Genomic DNA, 24,628 nt, shown 5'->3' on the forward strand with positions numbered 1-24,628 from the left:
AGAATCCATTCTCCCGAAGAAAAAACTACAGATTATGAAAATGTTTTCTCATCCTAACCATCTCAGGGCTGCTATTAAAAACTGCAAGATGGTGAATTGTTAAGGTCAATTAGGCCACAGAAATACTGAAGACAAATAGCACTGAGACATGTACAAATAAGTATACATTTCTTCTATACAGAAAACAAAATTACAAAAATCTAACATTTGATCACAGGAAGCAGAAAATACCAAAATCTCAATTTTACCAAGAGATGTGTACCAGTGTGGTTTATACATATGCTGTGTTTGAGAAGTACATGTAAAATTATATGTGTTACAAGTAATGCAGGTTATTTTCTTTCATTAAGAACTTCTCCTAAGTTGTATGGCATTTTGATGTAACAAACCCCTGTAAGATCTATATAATGCCACCAAAGGAAACAGAACATTTCCAGATCCTTCTTTTGTAGAAAGAGGGGAAGGCAGGCAGAGTTGGTAATTTTAAGGTAGGCCTGCAGTCCATGCTAAGTAAGGATAAATACTGGCAAAGGAGACATTAAATACAAGTGAAAGCAAATTTCATGAAAGAAGAAATTGAATGTTCTTGCTGTGCAAAATTTTCATCATCCATAAATGAAGGACCAGCACCATTAATCCAGTGCTCATCGCTTCTCCAATTAAAGAAATGTACATCAGAATCTGCTTACTGCAGCTGTAAATGTCTCCATTTCACTGTTCTGATTTACTCCATTAAAAGTCTATTTTTGTCCTGTACATGACTAGTTGTTGCTCTCCTAGGTTATGCTGGGAGAGACCATTCAGGTCAAGGACTGCATGCAAAAGTCCTGTGGAATAAGGTGTGAAGAGGTAGCAAAAGTTCTAAGGTTGCAACATTTATATGACTGACATGGAAATCGTCAGTTCCACTGCCCGAGATGTGGTACACTGTCTGGGTCCATGGAAAAGCACTGTGAGCTAGCTTTTTCATCCCTTGCCTTCGTGGGTTTCTGTTGAATATGATGTGAGTTAATTCTTTCAGAAAGCTGCAAAAAGTAATAATTTCTTACTTTTTAATTATCGTTTGGTGACAGACATTGGATGAGGGAAGGAGGCGGACATCATCTGGGGATAAAATACTAAGAGGTTTTTGTCTATCAGCAGCTGTGCATGAGCCATTAGCAGCTGTGCACACACTCTTCACTGTTTTAGGATAAAATCCTACAGAAAAGTATCACTCCAGATGGGGAAGGTTTATGTGTGTCAGCCCTCAACCAATCATGCTACAAGCATATTCCTTCTTATGCTGGACACTGCCCAGCCTTCAGCAATCCATCCTGGTGCATCTGTACTTGCCACCTTCTTCCACACTACCATGATGTTAACATCTTCCACACTAAAGACCTTAACATCAACAGAACCTCGTGTGTTTGAGTGCACTAGGCATAAACATTCTGCTAGAGCTGCAATTGCTGAGGAAAGCCCTCAGATCCCATTTTGAAATACACCTTCCCAATGCACCTGATTGACACTGCGAACAGTGGTGTGCAGATTTGCACATCTGTTTCTTTCCCATATTTAAGCATCTGTTGTGTGAAGGACAAAGTGTGTAAAAATGAAGTGGAAAATACCATTGAAAGTACCAGAGTCAAGCTTGCAAGGCTTTACTAATTCTTTCCTACTCTACTTTTAATGTGCAAAATGAAAAATGTGTTGAGAATGTGTGAAAAACAAACCTATGTCAAACCTATTCTAAACGGAAGGCCAGGACCTACATTTATATGCTGTAATATCTGTTTTTGCAGGCAGACATTATGCTAGAGCTCCTGTACTAATATCTGCAGATATTGGTTCTCCATCATTCTGTAACCCAAACAAACTCACAGCTTTTGGGGCAAGTATCAGCATCTTTCATTTTTCGAAACAGACCAAGGCCTTCCTCCTTGCTCATGGTTTGTAAACAGTTTCTTACCATTTGCTCTCTCAGCTCCTACCTTACCCCACAGCTCCCCAAATACAATTTGCAATCATTAGGACAATGCATGTAGAGATACTGAAGGCAATATATACCCTATTTCCTTTGAGTGTATGTAGAGTACTGGGAGCTGGAAATACCTACCCTTTCCTTTCTGTCCAACAGCTTTTTCTCTGCCTCCTGGAGGCTTCTAAACTGTAATTTATGTACTTAAATGTCAAGTGGAGCAAACTAAATGTGGACTACAGTTTCCTACTGACATACAAACAAAGGCCAAATCACCTCTTGGCATACGCGAAAAGGTTGTCTAGGCACTCGGGTGCACCTGCCATTTTACGCCTTTCAGGAAGAACAGGCACGTGCCCGTGGCAGCACAGCCCTCCTGATGGGAATTGCATCCCCTCGTGGTCCAGCCGTGCCCCCAGCATCTCACCTGTCGTGTGCCCCTACGCTCATGCGCTCGGCCCTGTTTTCAGTCCGCTCAAGCTAAGAGACAAGGGAGAGCCGCTTGGCGGGACTGTCTTAACGGGACCGGTGTGCTTCGTGTGTGAAAAGGAATGCCACTGAACAGCCGGCCTTCCCTGCTCACTCACACTCCACCGATCGTCCCCTGTGTCGGACAAACACTGCACTATGAGCGGGATGAACCCAAAACGCCTCCGCGACTTTCAGTGCCGCCCCTCGACCCCACGGCCAGGCAGACCCCCGCCTCTTGCTCTCTCCCAGTCCGCCTGCTCCATGAGGAGCAACAGAAGCTTCCCAAGGGACCGCCGAGCCCGTGGAAACGCCCCACTTCATCACTCCCAGCCACTGTCTCTCGCTCGGGCTGTACAGGCACCCTACCACCCCACGCCTTGCCCCTTGCTTCGCCCAGGGTGAAACATCCACCCACGCGTGTTCCTGTGCTCCTGTGGAGACGCGGGCAGGGCGCCCCGGAGCCCCTCTCCGCTGCCCCCGTCTCCGCTGGCCCCGGCTCCTCCCTCCCTCCCTCCGCCGCTCCCCGCCCGGGCGCGCGGCCCCTCAAGGACTCCGGGCGCTCAAAGTCAGGCGGAGCGGGGCCGCCGGCAGGGGGCGGGCGAGGGGCGGGCGAGGGGCGGCGGTGCCCGCCCTGCGCGGAGCGCGCTCCGAGCCGGCGGCGCTGCTGATGCCGGGCGGCGCGGCGGCGCGGAGCTCTGCCCAGCCCAGCCCAGCCCAGGGCGGCACAGCCCAGCCCAGCCCAGCCCAGCCCAGGCCGGCACAGCCCAGCCGCGCCGCTGAAGGGCACCGGTGGCGGCGAGGCTTCCCCGCGCTCTCCCGCGGCTGGCGTGCGCCCGCCCCGCAGCATGGAGGCTGGAAAGCGCAGCTCCTCCGCCGGCAGCCGGGACGATGGCAGCGCTAACTCCTTCCCAGCTAAGCCGGCGGCCTCGGCGGAGAAAGCCCAGAGCAGCCCCGGCAGCGGCGGCGTGAAGGAGCATGGCAACTCGGTGTGCTTCAAAGTGGACGGCGGCGGGGGCGAGGAGCCCGTGGTGGGCTTCGAGGATGCCGAGGGACCCCGGCGGCAGTACGGCTTCATGCAGCGGCAGTTCACCTCCATGCTGCAGCCGGGGGTCAACAAATTCTCCCTCCGCATGTTCGGCAGCCAGAAGGCGGTGGAGAAGGAGCAGGAAAGGGTTAAAACTGCGGGGTTCTGGATCATCCACCCCTACAGCGACTTCAGGTGAGCGCGGGGCTCGCGGCGGGCGAGAGAGGGGTGGCCCCGCCGCGTCGCACCTCGCCCGGCTCAAACTTCGGCGGGCGCCGGACCGGGCGGCGGGGCCGGGGCCGGGGCTGCCGGGGCTCGGCCCGGCGCTCTCCAGCGTGCTGCACCCGGGACGGCCCCGCAGGCCCCGCGCCGGCCGGGGCACCGCCCGCAGCCCCCGAGGTAGGATGCTGAGCTTATGGCTCTCCATCCCCCCGTCCCGGTCTGTCTGCGCCGCGGGGCCACGGGCCGTCGGGCACGACTCTGCCCCGGGGGGATGAGAGCTCGCCCGCCCGCGGGGTTACACAGCTGCACCAGCATCAGTAAAATCCCGGTGTCGGCACACGTGTGCCCTTCCCTGAGCACCCGGTGTAAACACTTGTTCCAGGGGTTGCGAGAAGGAAGCGTGTCTGTCAGAGTTACAGTAAAATAAGTTTATCCAGGTGATGTGTGGGAAACTATGTTTTCATAGGGAGACAGGTAAATGTGATGGCAAATTAGCATTGCTTTCACAGTAAGCTGCATGGATGCAGGATTAGAATATTCATACAGCAAGCAAGCAGTGCAAATAAATGCCCTAGAAGTTATATTTCCCTTTAAAATTACATTTAAAGTGTAAGATTATTTCACTTGATTATTTACGCCAGCTGGCTGTTTGCCTTTATAAATGTAACACTTTCTATGATATTTTCTGAGGAACTATTGATGCCGTTAAGTGTATTTAATCAACAGCTTGAATTGAACAACCTGCGTCTATACGATAAGTGAATTGCACTGGAGACTGTGTTTAAAAAAAAGAAAATCCAGAATGTTCAATAGTTACATGGATCTTCTAAGAAAAAACTGGGTTAAACAGAACATTCTTTCAGTAGGAACAGGAGGAAATACTTCCAAAGTCCAAGTTTCTGCGGGACTGTTTGGAGTGAGGTGTTTCACAATGAGCTGTGCTAGCACCTTGCAGTTAAGCCTGAGAGCAGTATAGCTGCAGGAGTGGAGGAGCACGGCAGCACTCAGTTATGACTTGAAATCATTCTTCAAATCCCTGCTTGTTTTCCTGGTTCCCTGAAGGCAATAAACTGCTCTTCTTCTTCTGGACCTTTTCCCCCCTTGCATGTCAGCGCAGCTGCATTAGCGGGTGCATTAAGTGGGGAGAGAGCCAAGCACCCACTCCCTTTCTACCAGCTAGAGAGGGATGCAGCAGGCCACATCTGGTGCCGTGGTACCATGCATAGGGGATTAGGGGGGTCTGATAGCCTCTTCCTTACCCATGTGTGTGCATGTGTGTGTATGAACTTCATTCACGTGAGGATTCTGTTGAAATGAATGAAGTTATTCTTGTGAATAATTTTCCTTGTTCTCTTGTAAGCTTGGTTTCTGAGTGAGGTGCACACCCAAACAATTTTTTGGGCAATAGGAGCTCATTTGTCATATTTTGCAGCATGTAACTTTTTAAGCTGTTCTGTGAAATAGGTGATAAGCATGTTCATTCTGTTTCATTACAGAAATATCTTCTAATTCGGTCCTAATTCTTCGAGTGGGAAGGTTTAGAGATCATAGCATATGTTTCCCTAGTTTTTTCAACAGGAGTAAACAACAATGCATCCTTTTCAGGCCTGTTGTCTGCATATTCTTAAATTAACTGGTATTTTCTGGTGCTTTTTAAAAAGTTTTTATTTTATTAGAGTGCTTGGTTTTTGAATAAAGTTCTTAGTCTTTCATTAGTATTGGGATGGTGTGGCCTGCTCCAGACCCAATTTTTTAGCCAGTAGGACTGTTTCAATGAAAAATATGAGATGCGTGTGTTGTTTTTCCCGAAATAATTGCAGCTGTATAGTGGTACAACTCTTCTTGGGTGGCAGTGCGAAATGTGTGAAGAAATTGTACTATACAGTATATTCACCTTCTTATTTGGGAATTACGACAGCGCTTTTAAGCCCCATCTAACAGTGTCTCTGTACCAGAATAAATGCATATGTAAGGATGGAGTTGCCTTGGGGTTTTTTTGCGTGTTATTTGTAACAATGTAATGCTTGTGTGTAGACAAGCCTTAAAACATCCAAAGAGACACGGGTATTCCCAAGCCACTGTGTTGATGTTTCTACCATCAGGGGAAAGAACTAAATTTTCTACCTAAATAACAAGAAAAAAGTAGAAAGCTGAGTATTTTATGGTATTCAAATGAGAAGATGTATAGTGCATTTGTAGATGCAGCTCTTATTAGGGTATTTGTGGCACGTATGAAAATAGAAATCCCAGTGAACTTTAAATACAGGCACACTTAAGAAAATACTGGATTAACCATGTAAAATGTGGGAAATTCTGGTATAAGCTCCTGCGGACTCTTTTTTTTTCCCTAGTTCTGCATGTTTGTATGCATTTCCTGGGATAGTTTGATGTATTTGGTTGTATTTCTTGATCTCATTCTCATTTTTATTTGTAAAACAGTATATTTATCTACACCAAGTGGTATTTTGTTTTGGTGTTTGGAGGAGTGGGCAGCATCCCAGTGCCCTCCTGCCCCTTGTTTTAGTATGAACAGAGTGTGGAAGCTGTGTCTCTAAACTCGGTGCTCTGTGAATTAATTAGTTACTTGCAGCCTTGTGGGGCTTGGTCTTTAGTTTTATGGCTCTCCATCCTGCTTGTGTTTCAGGGAAGAATTGTCTCTTCATCGGGCAAATACACCCTTGGAGGATTAAATTCAATAAGTATTACATAATTTTTCCACAAGGGGACCATTTTAATCCTGGTTGTCTTTTCCCAGTCTTCTGAGGTTAATGTGCAATTTGGAAGCTGTTACATAAACTGAGCACCTAATGCACATCAAACCCAGCACAAGGCCTCTGTTTTTCTCTTTGCAGCTGTGATTACTGTATCTCTAAAGTTGGACAAGAATTCTGTGTAATAGCATGAGTCACAAAAATGAGTTGATCAGTCAGAGTTTACTTAAGTCCTGTGTGCGTTCTGTGAGATACTGAGTCCCTCTGGCTGTCCCTTCTCCCATGTGGAGGAATGAGCCTGCTGGAGAGCATCACTGGTCGAGCCCTATGGCCTTGCAGCCACTGGATGAGAGCAGGACAAAGCCAATAGGAGATGGGAGCAACTGCCCATGGTTCTGCCACTGCCACACGCATTTCATTTATTTCGTAGGAGATTTGTGGTGGACATGGGCTTTGGGTGACTTTTATATGTCATGGCCTTCTGGTATTAATGGAAATGTACGTGGATGGTTTTTAGATGATTAATTACTTCATGTCCTTTGTCATGTCAGGAGTTTCTTTAATGTTCAGAGGACTTGCTTGCATGTGCCTGGGCTGCTTGTCCAGCCCTGTAGCATGTCCTTCCCGCCCTCCCTGTCTGTGGCCCCACAGAGAAACCCACGCTGTCAAGGAAATCTTGGGTTTATTACCACATTGGATGGGGCATGTAGTCAGCAATCTATAAAGAAAACAGAGTTACTGCCAGAGTGGCATCTTTTGACCAGAAATAGCAATGCATGAGACAGACTGAATGGAAATAATACGTGTATGCGTAAATGTAGCCTTCACACTCTGATGGTTACAGTCAGCTTCATGTTTGGGAACAGCCTTTCTTTGGAAGTGGGGACAAAAATTTTAACTGGCTTCAAGATGAAGTGAAGTAAGACTGTAATGTGGTGTTGTCTGTCAGAGAAGCAGGTAAACAGGTGCAGTGCAGGCAGTGCTGAAGGGTTTTTTTTTCTCTGTGTAGATGAATACAAAGTATAAACTAATTGGAAACAATAGGGAAAAAAATTATTGACATTTTGTCTCTGTGGGTAACTTCTCATTTATCCAAGAAACTCAAAACCTTATTTTAATGATAAGAGTAAAGTAAAATCAGAATTATTTCTAAAACTTGAACAGAAAATTTAAGAGCATAGTGAATAGTAAAGGTTTTCTGGATTTTTTTTTAGCTTGTGTGCTGTTCCAGTTTCAAAACCTTTTTTTTTTTTTAAACATTTAAGGCATCATGTGAATGTTTGAGGTTTATCCTATAAATCTTTATAAATCATTGAAGGCCCTGTTGGTAATACCTTGCAAGTAATTTAATGCCAGGTTTCAACAAGTTTTAATCAGGGTAAAGACAATATTTGCATTTGTATGTCTGGGTAGTTACAGAAGAATTTGCATCTGTCTCTATTCAAAGCCATTTTATTATATTGTGCAGTTTTATGCAACCCGTCCATGTTGCCATACACACGTACAGCTTCAATTTTCAAGTGTGTGACAAACTGTAAGTCAAAATTGCCATGGTTTAGTGTGACTCATGGCCTTTGTTAATGATCCTTTTTTTAAAACATTTGAACTTATATTTGCATTATGAATCAATTTGCTTTTTAATTTTCACCTATCTTTTTAACCTGTCTTTGATCACGAGCATGATAGACTGTGCATGTTATATGTGCAGCTTGAAATCACATTTCTAAAATTCATGCATGCGTTGGTTCAAAACCTGTTCTTTGGGACCAGTCTTCACTCTGCGTGTTATACCTATCTTAAGTTGTATCTTAAGAAGCTTAGGGTAAGCACTTTGTCCTTCTCTTTTGTCACGTTTTTAATATCTCTCTTGAAGCTAATGAGATTTATGTTTTTGTGAGCTGTTACATACTTTGGTTTATATAGAGCAGTAGAGTTGGAAGGTAGTGCTATATGCAATGAAGACAGAATGTATTGTATCAGACTTAAATGTAAATGATAGAGGTATATGTCTTCAAAACGAAAGACATAAATCATGTTGGTCTGTACTAAATAGTTGAGATACAAATTAGTGTGGGCTTTAATGGATACATTATATCACTGGTAGTGCCGGAATATGAAATGGCCACAGATTTGTATTCTCATGGTAGTAATTTCTTGTTGCTCAGTATTTGTCATGAGACTCTATTGCAGAATTGACACTTCTGAATTCACTAATAAACTGATTATCATGTTACTATGTTCAGTCCTTGCATGTGGCTAAACATAGAGAACCATTTAGTATTAAAAAGATTATTAATCTTGTGCTTGATTTTTTATTTGCTGCTTTCCAACAATTTTTGCCCTTTACTTCTGTAAATGCCCTAAAAAAATAAAATGACAGAATTGTAGCATTAATCTAAATAATGCAATTATAATGTTTGAAAATTCTCTCTGACATCAAGTTATATATTAAGCTTCATAATAGTTCCCCAGGTAAAATGCAAGTCTCATAAAGGCAAGCTGAAGAGAAATACAGTAATGGTCCTCAAATGCATAAATGGATGTTACAAAGTGGAAGGAAATTACATAGAAATAATGGAGTGGAATTGTAGCAACAAATATCTAAACTAGACATTTAGGATGCAGGACCAAAAATAAGCAACAAAATGTTCTATTGGAAATATTCTGATGTGAAATATAGGCCAGAAATGCATTAGGTTGTTTTTCATCTCCAGTTCCTATTATTTTTCATACTGAATAATGTCTCATCATTGGTTAGCACAGATTCATTTGTTATGGAATCTAGTTGACTAAAGCTAGCTACTGACATTTCTTTTTGCACCACTTGTAAGCAGGGATGTGTGAGAGAAAATGGAGATAGAGAGGTGCATTTTGTGCTTTTGGACTCATGAGGGCCATGTACTCTTGTCTTCTTTGAGATTTTCTTCAAGAGCTACTAAGGCAAGGCAGTGGAGTCCATCTAAGGTTGGTGCAGCAGCCACTCGCCTTCCAGACCTCTAGGGCATGTGGGAAGCCGTATGCCCTTGTTTGTTCAAGCAAAGTGATTAATTTTATTAATAAGACATCCTTCTGTCTCTAGATATATAGAATACTAATGCATAGTTTGAGCTCACTTACATGTTGAACATTTGCCAGTTTTCATTATGTTCATTCTAGTTCTGGAATAAGTCTATTCACTGCATTTTCTTTCACATTTTTGTCATGTTACTTTAACATTGAATAAAGTTTAGAGGAGAGAAAGAGCTGAACAAGTGTAACTCAAATAGTTCCTCAATTCTCTGAGTTACTTTTAATTTAACTTGGGACATTTCAACGATCACTTGTGTTGCAGTGGGGATCCTGCAACACGCATATATCAAACCAGGAGTCCCGTGGAAAGGAAATATATATGGACAGACAGATTCTTGATAGCTGTTTCAGAGATGTTTATTTCTCCAGCCGCATGGCCGGAGCTCTGCCCAGGAACTGTTCCAGTCACGGGACCAAGGGTCCTTCTGCCCGCGCAGGGAACACAAACCAACCAATGGGAACGAGGCTGAGCAGGGGCAGGAAACCCCGTGTCTGTGCCCTCAGGGCCCCTCTCCCAGGGCTCCATGGCAGGGGAGGGACCCCAACACCTCACCCGTTTTATTTTAATAAAAGGAGAATGAAAACAACTGGATAAACATAACAAGAACAGTTTCAAGACAAAACAAGCCACCCTCCTGAGTCTTTAAATGTCCAAACAGATTCTCTGGAACATCTTAGGGCTGACAGAAGGGAGACAGAACTCTGAGCATGCTTTGTGGGGAAACTGAGGCAGGAGAGGGTTTAACTTCTTCCCTCCCCCTTTTCATCCCCCACTCGGCATTGGAAAGGGATTTTTGGGGAAACAATTGGCAAAAGCATGGTTTTGTGAGGGAAACCATGGATGAAAAAGCGGATTGGGAATACACTGGGGGTAATAGGACATAGGGTAAAAGGGAAAGGTGGGATTAGGAAAGGGAAACTGTAGGGGGGGCTTACAATGGAGATACTGTCTAACATGACTACGGTTTTTTGCATATATACTGCCTTTTACAGGAACACCATCAGGCCCAGTGACCTGCGACGCTTGTAACCCTTTTCTCCCTAGTACAATATTAAATTCCACCACCTCTCCATCTCCCAAGCTTGGGATGCATTTTTCAGGGTTATTCTTTTTAATAGCAGTTCTATGCACGAATATGTCTTGCTGGTTGTCACACCTTGTTATAAAACCATAATTTTGCTTAACATTATACCATTTTACTATCCCTAAGGTCTTAGTTGCTATGATCTTTTCCTTTTTCCGAGTGGCTGCTGTTTTCTGTCTCGCTGCGTCTTTGTTCTCTCTTTCGGTCGCTCCCGTGTTGGAATTGTCGGGGCTGCTGGTGCCTGCGCGCTCTTCCCGGGGTCGCGTTCGGGGCCGCGCGGGCCGGGCCGGGCCACGCCGCTCAGTTCTCCGTGCGTCGCCTCCTCTGGTCGCAGCTTCGCTTCCGCTGCCGGGCGCTGCACCCACGTCTCGGCCGGGCCCCCGAGCGACGACCCCCCCGCGCCCTGCTCCGGCGCGCGTCTTGGCTGGGCGCGGCTCCGTTCCACCGCCATCGCCGCCAGCCGCCGCCCGCGCACCGCCCCTCTCGGTCGGGCGTTCACGGGGCTCGCTCCACCACGCACTGCACGGGACCATTCGGGCACCGCCGGGTCCCGCCGCGCCTCGCTCCGCCACCGACACTGCGGCTCGCGTGGCTCCGCCCGCGCGCGGGAACTGCCTCGCTGCTGCTCTCAGAGCGCTCGGTGCACGTGGCCTGGGCCGCACGGTCCCTGCGCCAGGCTTCCCTTCGCCAGGACACAGCTGACATTGCTCAACAGTCTCAGTAATTAAATAATATTCACGAAAATATTCTTCCATCGGCATATATTTTGACTCCAGTATTAACTGTGTCCAAACGGTTTTCCAAAAGCCCTTGGTAAGAATTAAATCCCAAGAAACATAGAAAAAGTTCTTAAACAACCATGCCAGGAAGTGTTTCAGTTCTTTTTGAGCTTGAATCAAGCTAAAATTTACAAATCGTTGTTCAAGAATCATTTTAAGTTTAAGATAAATGTCCATATGCGGCTCTGAGAGCCAAGAGTCTTCCCACGGTTCCTCCATAGTTTAGATATGGAATAGCAAAGCAAAACCAAGAAGAGGAATCCAAAGTTTCCAGGGTTTACTCACACAAATCAGTCGCTTAGGGATCGGGGATCATTCTGCCCTCAATTTTCCACCATTTGTTGCAGTGGGGATCCTGCAACACGCATATATCAAACCAGGAGTCCCGTGGAAAGGAAATATATATATACAGACAGATTCTTGCTAGCTGTTTCAGAGATGTTTATTTCTCCAGCCGCATGGCCGGAGCTCTGCCCAGGAACTGTTCCAGTCACGGGACCAAGGGTCCTTCTGCCCGCGCAGGGAACACAAACCAACCCATGGGAACGAGGCTGAGCAGGGGCAGGAAACCCCGTGCCTGTGCCCTCAGGGCCCCTCTCCCAGGGCTCCATGGCAGGGGAGGGACCCCAACACACTTGCAGCACCTATGAATAAGTACAAAAGTACTTTTTTTTTCCTGCAAGATGCTTAATTTTACCATGTTTACCTTCTACATGATCTAAATAAAGGCAAATATTTTCATCATGATTTTGAGAAATGTTTAAAAAGAAACCACAACAAAATAAAATAAACCCCAAATGTTACAGAATTCCTGTGAGTAATTCCATAACATGTAAGTCAAAGATGATATTTTGGGGACGTTACATGTGAATCTTTAAAATTTAACCTGGATCAGTCAACGTTGTGAGACTTCCTCTTCAGTTTTCTGATGTTTTTGTTTTGACAGCAATGAGAAAAAGTGCTTGATAAGTATGACCTATGTCCATACATCGTATATACACTTACCAAAAATTGGATCTCATAAGATCATCGTGGTGCTTGGGCCTGTGGGGAAAAGGTACTGATTCTGGTATTCCAGTTGATTGTTTTAGCATGGCTACACATTGCAAAATGTGTTCTGGGACTGTATTTGTTAGCTCATCAAAATAAGCAATGCTTATAATTGAGTCAATAAAAGTTTTTTCTTCATCTTAGGTTTCTCAGACTTGGGTACATGAAGGGAACTGTGAATTGGAATACTGTATAAAAACATCAACTAATACATAAAGGTCTAGATTTACGATTTGATTGGGGGTTTGGTGACTACAACAGCTGAATGAAAGATGCATAGGATTTGATAAGTTGCTTAGGCTTTCTTGTGTGTGTATGTGTGTAGTTTATATAATGCAGCTAAAATTTGAGTGGCTCAGTTTCTGATCATTCAGCCTGGAGTAGCAGAAATAGAGATGTATGAATTCAGAGGTCACCTAAAAAGTATGAGTCCTTAGTACTGCATTTCTGCCTACCTATCTAAGATCTGTGGCACTGTAATATTTAATTAAACTTTGTCAGCTTTTTTGAGAGGTTCAATTTGAAGGTATAAGAAGGCAAAAACCTATTTTTAGGGACGAGTGTAGAATATGAAAAATTGAAAAGAAATGTACTTAATTTGATCATAAGTAAGAGGTATCCATTCTCACCTTTGCTTTCACTCAACAGCATGCCTGAGAACTGTTTTCTATGTCAATATCCATTTTCTTTTTGGGAGAGGAAACTTTTAACCTACTTTGCAACATTAAATTTTTAACCTGACAGTACAGTTCTCGTTAATTGCTTGAAAGTCCTTTAGCTGTCTATTTCCTGATTCTTTCCCAAAGGCATGATTTAATTTTAAAAATCATAGTGTATTCAGCTCTAATTATTGGAGAGCTTGTTCTAGACACATAGTAAGGTATGTTAATGACCAAAAAGTGTATCAGCTGGAGTCAATGTCAGTACTACCTCAAGGACACTGTCATTTAGCTTCTATAAAATCCCTGTTAATATCTTTTAATCTGATGATAGTGAGATTCAGGCAACCTGCGTGGTATTTTTCAATAATCTTATTGCCTTCTAGTGCAATGCAACTGGAATAAGTCTGGAATAAACTTATGTTCAGAAAATGTTCATTTAATTACAAAAGAGCTGCATACTGTTTCCATTACATATTTGAAAAAACCCCAAACTAACCCCAAAGCCATTTTCATTTTTGCCAGTGAAGTTCCCAAAACTGAAGTTACATTACATAGATGAGAGTAGGATATCTTGATTGTCTTCTATGTTGTTTATGTGTATATATTTTCTAATTAACCATGTCATTTAATAAATAATTTGCTACACTATTGGAATTTAGTGTGCTACTGCTCTTAAGTTTCTATCTCTAAGAATGTAATATTTATTAAAAATCTTATTAAGATATTTCATTTTCAGCTGAAAAAGCATGGTTTGTTTTATGCTCACAGTCAAAGCTATGTTGGTTTTTGGAGGGGGGGTGGGGCGTATTTTTTTTGAGTGTTTTGGTTTTCTTTAAATTGCTTTAAAATAGCCAGTATACATAAAAATTGTTTTTAATGCTGGGAGGGTGGTTTAAGTAATATTACTCTTTTTCATCCAATTCTCAGTCTGAAAATCACTGAATCTTATATTTGCACAAAAGCTCCACTATATAAAGAGCCCCACAGAAATAAATTGTGCCCTCATGATACCAAATCTTCTGATTCTGTATATGTTGTACTCTGGTTGCCTCCAGGTATTTTTCCTCTTATATCAGTAGACTAAGGTGTGGAAATATTGATGTTTCTTTAGCCGTTTCTGTTGTCTCTTACAGTAATTTATCAGATCCTCCAAGAAGCACCTCTCTTCATGGCATGACTGCAGCAGTGACAGCAGGGTGCTGATACAATCTGACCTTAATGCAAATATGTGGATTCCAGTAAATTTAGAGTAATATGCCATGAGACCTCCATAATAAATGATTGCTCTATCTTTTTCTGGGGAAAAGCTCTGGAAAATACACAGAACTTTTGTAGGATACATAGGAGTAAAATTTATGCAGGTCTACCCAGGAGATGAAATAAAAGCATGGCTACAAAACCATAGAGATGCAATTAAGCTTTTACATGGCTGGTGAGAGGTTTTCCATCAGGCTCTTGAATGATTTCTGTCTAGTTGTTCATTCCAGGGGGACTTACAATTTCTGTCTGGTAGAGAAATTGCTGTGAAACCAGTAGCAGGTACTACTACCCCCTAAACATCTTATGGCAATAGACACTTGCAAGCTTCTGGGATCCCCAAACACATCCTGGGCTACAGGATCCTTGGGATGGCTGCAAATGGGCTTGTTTGCACTTGATTTTTCAGTGAAGGTAACAGCCAGGCTTGTCTGTCACTCTGGTTCACCTTGTCTTTAGTGCCAGACAAGCCCAATAGTAACACCAAGAATTGCTTTTCCAGTTTGGGATTATTCTGGTAGATTTAAACTTGGAAACAAAACAAAAGTAGCAAAATAAATCAAGCATATACATCAAATGTCAGTTGTTAATTGGGTACTTTTTCATATACCCACTTTACCAAGTGTTCTTATGAGCTGTTTTTCAGAGCTGTGTGCCCAGTGTTCATGGAAACTGTTATCTAGGTGACTGCCTGAGTACTGAATCCTGCTTTTTCTTTTATTTGTAGCATTTCTTGTGGTCTAATTTTCAGGTAGTGAAATCATGCTATAGGCAACTTGCATTCAAAAGTTTGTAGGAGCACTGGGATGTAGTCCCTGGAGAGTATTTGGAAGCAACTTCCTTTTTTCCCCTCATTCTGTCTTCTTCCTCCTACATCTCTTTCTGAATATATAATGCATTCCTTTAAATAAATGGAAAAGATGAAATTTTTTTTGTTATTTTTTTTTTTCAATTGTTTGTTCTGCTGTGTAGTTTTCCATTCTTAGTCTGTTAGCTAGAAGATACTGAGCTGTTTGTTTAAACTAGCAGGGAGAAGTTGGTTTAGGTATTCTTCATAATCTCTTGCAGTTTTCAAAATTCTTTGTAGTAATTAAAAAAAAAAAAATTGTGTGTATATTTTCCATTTCCCTTGACTTGGACAGGTTAGCAGCTTTCTGTTGAGAACTGCAGCGTGATGAAGTTGAACATACTGTTACCATACATTGCTACACAGACACTTTGCCGAAATTGTCCCTTCAGCTTGTATATTGCCAGCATGGGAATTCAAGTGTTGCATACATCTACCACATTAAAGATATAATTATCAGAAGCACGGTTTTGTAATGCAAAGGGAGTGTGGTACCAAGAGTAAGCACTGCCAGATGGTAGGCAATCTATCAGAGTGTTTAAAAAGGGTCAGAATTGAAAATGTCTGAAATCTGATGGCTTATTAAGCAGTAGACGTTGAATGTGTGGGAAAAGTGAGAGATGAGTAACCTAACCATGAGGTGCCCACATGACCAAACAGACTTTTAATTGCATGCATTCTGTCAGTATTATATGAAATACTTGTTTTTGCTAAATTAAATGTGGTTTTGAAATTTGGAACAGAGTATTAAATCCAGTGATATACTGCTGGGTGTTGAAAAGTTCAGCAGGATTTGAACATGTTCTTACTGTTTATTTTTTGAAGTAGTGAATTTATTATGATGGTTCATGTCTCTGTAATGGAAGAAGAAGCCCAAAAACAATTTCAAGGTTTTTGTGCTGAAAATAATTAAATCCAGTATGTAATAATTTTATTATTTCATATAAATATTAATTAGGTAGATACGAACTAAGTACAACATAAATTGTGACTGAATCCAATTAAATGTCTCTGGTTTTACATTGCTATTTAAAGGCACTAACCATGAGTTTAAAATTTCTTGCTTCACTTCAAACTGTTCCCTATTCTTGTTTCCTGAAGTTAGATTTTTCTATAGTGTGCCCTTATGTTGTGCTCTATTGTTCACATGCACACTAATTTTCTTCTGTCAAGAGATGATTCTCATTAAGACAGGTCTGAGGAATACTCTGTCAGTATTACACAATCAGGCAGTGTTATTCTGCAATTTCCACCCCATCCCCCTCATTCCCCAGGACTGTATGAGCACTGCTCGATGTGACTACGGTTGTTTCTGTAATTTCTAAGCTGCAGCCAACTTTTACATTCTACACAGGCTAGTCCAAATTTATCTTCCTGTGGAAAGGATGGGAGAGCTGCAGTGAACTTCCACTCCCACACTTGTTCCTCATAGCACGACAGAGTTCAGACTTGCTTCAGGGAAGGAGAACTAGCTTTGTAGCCTGGGAGTGCAGGTACCATGAGTCTGCCTAAAATGGTGGCAGATGTTCCTGCTGGGACTACTGACTCGTGATTCCGTGAAGTGTCACTGAATAGCAGTTTCTCTGTGTTGAATGTGCACGCTGATTTTGTGCCACTGGCAAAATGAGCAAATGGAATATGATATTTAACTTGGTTTCCTGTTTCCAGTGCAAATTTTTCCATTTCTGGAACGGCTTTGAAAGTGTCAGTTTTACCCAGTGCTCCACACAGTGTGCAAATCTATAGGATGTTAGATGAAGATCCGAGATGGAAGTCAGGAGCCCATCTGTCTTTGGATTTCAGGACCTAGATACTTGTAAGCATCTGGACTTTGTGCCGGAGCATCTTTCAGAATTCCAGTCATAAGGAGCCCAAAATGATAAACCTGATTTTTAAAAAACGTTGTCCATGGGTGCTGTGCTTTTTGCAGAATAAGTGTGTCAGAATAATGTGAAAATGTTTCAGCTTCCATTTTTGTTGTGTTATATATTTTGATTTGCAATTTACAGATGAATGTATATTGTAAGATTATGAGGAAAAGCTCTGTTAATAATTTTTCACTCTTAATTTCTTGCTGTTCTCCACCAATAAATTATTAATATCTATTTGGCAGTTCTAATTATTACACATCTTTAGTTTAAACACATTTGATTAGTTCATAACTCACTGTCCTCCAAAAAAATGAAACATAAATATTTGGCTAAATTAGATTTTGTCTTTCTGAGGAATATTGGCTTGTGGCTCAAACCTCTTATGAGATCGTCAAAGTAAAATGTTTTCATTTGCTGAAAGCCAGAAACCTATTTATTATATTTAGACAACTGCATTTTGAGTAAATACGGATGGAAGATAAAGATGGACATCTGGTGTTTTATTCACCATGGAAAGGGCAGCTCATTTTGTTTTGCTGTGTCAAAACAAGAGTCATCTATCAGTATGGAAGTAAAGAGCTTCCTTGGTATTTTTGTGGTTGTTTATAGTTCAGGTCGTGGGTCCCTGACCAAAGTTATTTGAGCACTTATTTTAGAGCTGCTTATCAGTGGCTACAATTATAGGCAACTTTACTTGCACGCAGACACTTCCCTCTGCAACCCCTAACCTGCAGTGGGTGTCTGATGTCAAGACCAGCCCACTGTTAAGGAATACAGACTGTTTTGTTTGAAGACCTGAAGACCGGAGAAAGAATTTTTGTGTGAAGAGACTTCAAAGTCATCTGCTAAAGTCACTCTACCAAAATATAAAGTGGAGAAGTAGATTATTAAATAATTCCCTTTTATATTTTTTTCTTCAATATTTATAGGTGAGGCATATAACAAAGCCTGTAGTTAAGTTTGAATAAATTTTCCAATCTTAATATCTTTAGCAATCTTTCATTTTTCAGTCTAAAAACTGACATGTTATTCTGATGCCTAAAGTGACTTGCTCTCTTACAAAAATGAATAAAAGCAGCGTGGAGGAAAAAACTTTTATCTAGTGTATGTATTTTGTATAACAACCCCACTTTGGATGATTCTGTCTCAATGAAGATAGAACAGAATTTTAAATTAATCTAGGTCTTGGTAAAGTGTATCTTCCAGTGGCTCAATAGCCATTTCATATGACTAAATTAAAACAAAATACTTAATAAATGTATTTCAAGCAAATAATCTGCTGTAATTCAATAAGTGCTTTAAACACATAATTTGTAAATTTAATACACACTGTTTTTAGAATCTCGACCATCCATGTCATTATTGCATATACCTGTGATAAAATGTAATAAGTCCTCATGTTTAATTGCTACCAAGCAGTGGAAATGACCTGCTGTACTTCTGGCAAAGGTGTGCAGGAAGGAGAAAAAGCATCAATGCATGTAAAGGCGTCTCCTGGAATGCTTCATATTGTGGGCTATCTCCTGTCTTGCAGATCACAAAACCATTTAAATTTGGAGTTCACATGTGCCGCTTTGGGGTTTTTTTTGAAGGAATTTGTTTGTTTCCTTTTTTTAAGAATAACTGAAGTAATGTCATTAAAAAAAACCAAAAAGCCTCTCTATTTCCTTATATTAAATTAAATTGCAAAACGGCCATTCAGCAATTTCATTCCATTACACTGACCAGTGTTCATATATGTCAGCAATGGATTTTACATCCCCAGAAACTTGGTTTGTATTTCAAACCTCCACCCTTGACTCAGCTGCACATGAGGCTTTGCTCAGCCCAGCTTTCATGGAGCTTGCTGGAGCGTTAGGGGGTAAACAGCACGAAAAGACGAGGAGGGGGGCAGAGGCAGAGCTGACAAGGGCTTGGTTACTTAGGCAGTAACCAGAGCATAATGTATGCTCTTTCTTGTTTACTTTGTTTGTTCTTCTGGGTTTTCCTTTTTGCTTTAAACAAGTGAATATTAGGTCTATCTGATCACTGCTCTGTCTAGCTGCATAATGTGCTGATATGTTTTGGCAATGCAGGCAGAGCGCTATGCTGTCAAAAGGATGGTAACGCAGGGATGTGCAGTATTCAAATTGGGAATTTATAAAGAAATGTTAAAATTAACATTGCATCTCTTTAAATACTGTGGAAGGCAAATGGCTAGCAAAGAGATATGAATACAAGCTGAGCAATTAGAAAACTGGAGTGCATCCCCCTGTAAAAAGGTGTTCATAATAAATATACCCTGGAGAAAGGTATAATCAAGCTTGTGAAAGATTATTCCTTTCATTTCTTAGGTGTTGTGCACACTGTATTTTCAATTAGTTGATGTTTCAGATAAATTGATATGATTAGTTCTGTTAATAAAATTACTAAAATAACAATTCCATAATCATATAATTTTTAGTGTATATGAGTACGTTCCTAAATGTCTCCTTTATCTGCTTAGGAATTAAAATTGTTCATCATGGATGTGGAAAATGCAGAATAATTTTCTTCCTCTGCTGGAGAGGATTTGAACCTGTAAATTTACTTTGCGCAGCCCTTCTGGTACGGACACTTCCAATAACAATATCACCTCTCAGAATTGTTCTGCTTAGGTGGAGCACAGAACTGAGAACGCCTCTCCTGTCTCGTGGTTGGCTTCCTTGGGAACAAGGTTTTGTTCCTGCTCTAGTTTATGTTTGTTTAGGGAAAGAGAACATGTCAGCAGCATACCTTGCTTCAGGAGGCACCGTATGGCTTGGGGAAAGTCAGTTCCCTGAGGTGTGGGAGATCCTGGGCTCAGCTGCCTACACATGGATGAGGAAAGTCCAATGGATGTTCACAGGTGTTGATGAAAGCTTGAGGTATTTAGTTGTTTTTTGAAAGGAGGATGCTTGTGACATGACCCTAATTACTTACCGTGTTGCTCTGTCATGAACCTGATCTTTCTCTTTCCTTTGCTTGTCTAAAAATTGTCTGAAATATATTTGAATCTTTTTCATCGAAGTATAAGTAAAAATTAATAAAATGATAATTTTGATTTGAACACTGATTCATCAATATCTGATGTTATTTTCAGAACAAACAAGTTATTGATATATTTTTTAAAATATAAATTAGATTTATTATCATTTGAAGCAAATTATTTACCGCAGTGGGATATTCTTGGATTATAATAAAAGAACTGATTCTTAAGTGTACCTTCATTGATTTTAAAGGGTTGAAATATCAGTACTTATTTTTATATTCAAGGAAACATAGGCTATGTAGCCAAAAGTTGGCTATAAATAGTTGTAAAGGGAATAATAATTAAACCTGATATCTATATATATAGATAGATAGATATATACACAATCTTGATTACCTGGTTTTGCATTAGAATCTTGCACATCTGTGTAGATACATAGAATGACTGTAAATATTCAGTCATGTATATTCGTTTTCATTTATGATGTGGGAGTGCATCAGCTTGTTTCATATCTATCTATAGTTCTTTCACACTTTTTCACATCTCTAATTTTTCCCTTCATGAAATTTGAAGACTGGCTCTTTTTTTACTTCGGTTTGAAAATAGAGCCCATTCTTGCCTTCAGTGCATTTTGTGAAGAAATGATACACCAAGCCCTACTTTGAAGCTGCTCTTCCGAATGTACTGTATCATTTTACAGCTACACACAAAGCCAGTTTCACCTCTGATTATCAGAATAAAATTGTTAGTAGTAGTATATATGTCAAATCCAAGTTGATGATCCTGCCCTTGGTTTTGGGTTTTCTTGTCAGAGGTATTAATCACAAAAAAACTAATTGTCCCACCTCATTTGGTGGTCATGGCCAGTCTCCTCACCAGACCCCATGCCTGAGATCTATCAATAGCTACTGAATGACATTTTCCCCATCATCTCTTTTTCTGAAGCAGAGAAAACAGAATTTTCCCTATCAGCAGAAACTTAAAGATTATACTGATAATGGAGAGATTGAATTGGTTAGAAAAATCTATTAAAGGAAAATAGTAGATGATACTGACTGGCTTTCTAATTTTTGGAAGGGCATTGGGAAGCTACCTTCCTTTTCACTTGATTCTTTGTTGAGAAAAATTACAGAAGGCTTCTTCCAATCTAAGCCTCTGAATTTTTAGTATGGAGGCATCCTAAATGTCATGTTTCTAAATGGCACTCTTAAAATTACTGTCACTACAAAATTCTTAATTAATGCAAGTGTTCCAACATGAGATACAAGATTATTTTGCAGCTGAAATATTTTTAGATCTGTCTCCTTCAAACTTTTTTTTCATGCCTTTAAAGTGGTCATTTCTAATTTGAGAATATGAATGCGTATTTTACAGTGATCTACTACAGAAATTTGCTGACACTTAGATAACCTATATGTGGCACTTTTCAGTTGGTTTAAGGGCTGATAATATCAAACTGATACAGATCAGTTACAGCCCTTACACAAAATGTTGCCTGATGCACGCAGTTAGTGCAACCTTACTTCTCCTTACTATACCTTTATTTCTCAGAAATCTGAGACTGAATTCATTAATGCATGTAAAATACTACATACATACATACATACATTATATATTATATATTTGTGTAAGTTAGTTTTGTAGTCCCCTTCCATGGTCAGTACTGTGATTTTCTTTTCTAGTATTTGAAGCACTTGAGCTTTAAACCTAACCAAACTATGAAACCAAGGACTTTTGAAAGTAGTAAATTGCTGTTCATTGGCTTCACTGGGCTCTGATCAGGTCCCCTGAGAGATGCATTTATCTAATCATCTGCCTTGTGCATAGAATCACACCTGTGCAACAAATTGCAAATTGCCACTGCTAAGTGGGTTTAAACAGGTAAAAATCATGATATCTTTTTGAAATTGTGGAAGTTTGTAATTTTAGATACATTCTGTGATTATATAAAAAAGAAGACAGTATTGCTGAATTTTGTTATTATCTCTTTGAGGTAGGAAATTGTATCAATATTTAAAAAAAAAAAAAAGCCAGCAAGGGACATACATTGGATCTTTTAAGTATATATGGCTAACCTTGAAGTAATGCACTCCAGTATTATTCTGAAACCAAATTAAGATTTCTGGTGGTCTGAAAATTTCATTATTGGGTTATTTTTTAAATCGCTTTTAGTCTCCATCAGAATGAAACCATTAAGCTGGAAGATTCCCAAGTCCAGCACTGCTCTTATTTCAATCAGGGAAACACAGTTTTCAGAACATCAGCCTCTGCCTTGTCGCAGACTGACCAGTCTCTGACAGGTAGAGAAAGCCTTTCTGCTGCTCCAGCAGGTTACCTCACTAAGTCAATGAATGTTCATTAAGCTTGATATGCTTTAAATTAAAAAAGAGTAGCAAAAGTTGATGAAATTTTCACCTGAGAAAGTATCGCTTAATCATATTTCTGCCCTTCAGCATCACCCCTTGGTGTGGAGGATACACTGTTAGAATTCTACTGTAGTGTGCACTTTGCAATCAAAAGAGGTGAGCCATGAAAGAGACTCTTATTTCAGCCTTGCAGTGTTTCCTTGGTTGTGTTTACTGAATATAAGCTTAAAGCTGTCAAGGTGGAAATAGAGTAGCATAAAAAACCTAGATCGACAATTTCAGGAGAATAGTTTATCCTTTAAAAGCAAAACAAAATACCAGCCCATAAGTTTTTTCTTCTTAAAGCTTTGCAAAATGAGGTACATTCAGATGAGAAAAGTTTTATCCATACAGAAGGATGACACAACTGTAGAAGTGACCTGATTGCTCATGCAAAACAGGCCAACATAACATAGTGGCACTCCACTAGTAATTTTAATGCCTTTGTATTAATAATGGTCACAGAGACAGATTACAGTGAATTCTAAGTTTGGGAATTTTAAAATAAAAAAGGAATTGCTGCTCAGCCAAAATCACCAAAGCAATCCACTGTGGATTTGCAACATTTAAACAGAGTTTGCTCTATAGAGGATGTTGAATGCAGTATTTCTTGCTAAAATAAAATGAATTTAGTATTTAATTTGTATGCCTTTTTTCCAGAAGTAGCTTGTTTTCCTCTAGGTGTGTGTATGTGTAAGGGAGAAACAGATGGGCAGAATGAAAATGGATAGCTGGGCAGAAGGGGATATCCTCATTTTAAGGCTGTAAAAAAAAAAAGTGATGATTTTTCAGGAAGTTTCCAGGCAGAGACACCTGTGCAATCATTAAAGGAATTGGGTCCTCTAAAGAAAACACTCCCTTCTTCATTCTCCTGCCCTTTTCAATGCATCCCAGTAATTATCTGTGTTTTGCAGATGTTTTCAGGCATGTCTAGCTTTGTTCCCTTTTACTAGAAGAGTAGTAAGAGTTGCACAACCAGAGAAAGATAGCATGTCCTATGAGAATCAAATTCTGACATGGATAATACCAAGTTCAGTGTTTGTTACCATACAGTACAATAAAATTCAAAATTACTGTTATTTCTACCAAGATTATTTTGTTTTGTATAGGACATCGATTCCTCTGTTAGGTGAACCAGTGATCCATGAAAGCAAAGGAAATAAAGCTGTGTTTGAAGGTGAGACCGAAAAAAAAAAGTGAAAAGGAAAGTCAGTGTTCATTTCACTGAGCATCTGCTAGTCAATCACAATATTTAGCTGACGAATAAGCAAGTTTTGTAGGAAAGCTTGTGAAGTTTTTTTACAGTTCTTGATTTCTCTGAATGTGTAGAGTGAAATCATGATGTATCTGAGGTCCGAACACCTAATCTATGATGCATCCGGCTTTGCTTCAAAAGTATTTTACAAAGCAATCTGAGTTAGTATCTTTTTTGATGGCCTTCCAGTTTATAATGTGGATGAGTATTTATGACTGAATTTCCTGAAGTTTTACTGATACAATTTTCTTCTCTTTAATAAAAGATCAGAATTTTACAATCTTTCTTGAAACTCAGAAAATGTAAATTTAAGCAAAGCCGTGACTACTGTGCAGCCTTCAGTCACAGCACTTAGTGCCTGAGAGATGCCGCTAACTCTGCTGTGCAGTTTGTGAGACCACTGACAACTTCTGCTGGTTCAGTTTGGGTGTCCCGTAAGGATAATCATATCTCAAATTGTGCTAATTCAAGGAAATTGAGACTCTGCTGCTGATGGGCAGAAAAAGGAAATAATAAAGCAAGCAAATCTGAATTTGTATGTACAGCAAATAATGCACTGAATTAACTCAGAGATCAAAGTTCTTTCCTTAAGACTCAGTTTTCTCTGAGTTGGGGATATAAAGTGGAAAATAAAATGCCTGTTAGAATTCATAATGTCTTACGTTAGTAAGTTGAATACAAACAGTGATTAATTGATACTAAGTAATTCTTTATCACTGCTTGGGTAGGCACTCATTTTGAACAGGCTGTTCATCCTATCCAGGACAGCCTGTGGCAGTGAATAAAACACCAACGCTTCAGCACCGTATTCCAGAGCTGAAAAAACATTGTTATTACTGTAAGTTTTGAAAATACACTACATAAATTATGAGTGAAAATATCACTGAAAGAGGCCTATGAATCCATCTAGTTTTGATGATTCCAAACTAGTAATTAGTATTTTTTTTAATATTTCTGTATAAAATAATTTT

General features: G+C 40.6%; 1 protein-coding gene across 1 annotated transcript in view; it reads left to right on the forward strand.

Annotated features, from left to right (window-relative positions):
• The first annotated feature begins 3,153 nt into the window (after positions 1-3,153).
• Positions 3,154-24,628, forward strand: part of HCN1 (hyperpolarization activated cyclic nucleotide gated potassium channel 1) — a 207,587-nt gene continuing 186,112 nt past the window's right edge. The window contains exon 1 of the mRNA XM_048291595.1: positions 3,154-3,650. Within this exon, the coding sequence (XP_048147552.1) occupies positions 3,277-3,650 (374 nt within the window). The 5' untranslated portion in view covers positions 3,154-3,276. The remainder of the gene's footprint in view (positions 3,651-24,628) is intronic.

This window comes from Corvus hawaiiensis, chromosome Z, assembly GCF_020740725.1.
Source record: "Corvus hawaiiensis isolate bCorHaw1 chromosome Z, bCorHaw1.pri.cur, whole genome shotgun sequence".
In the NCBI taxonomy this organism is placed as follows: Eukaryota; Metazoa; Chordata; class Aves; order Passeriformes; family Corvidae; genus Corvus; species Corvus hawaiiensis.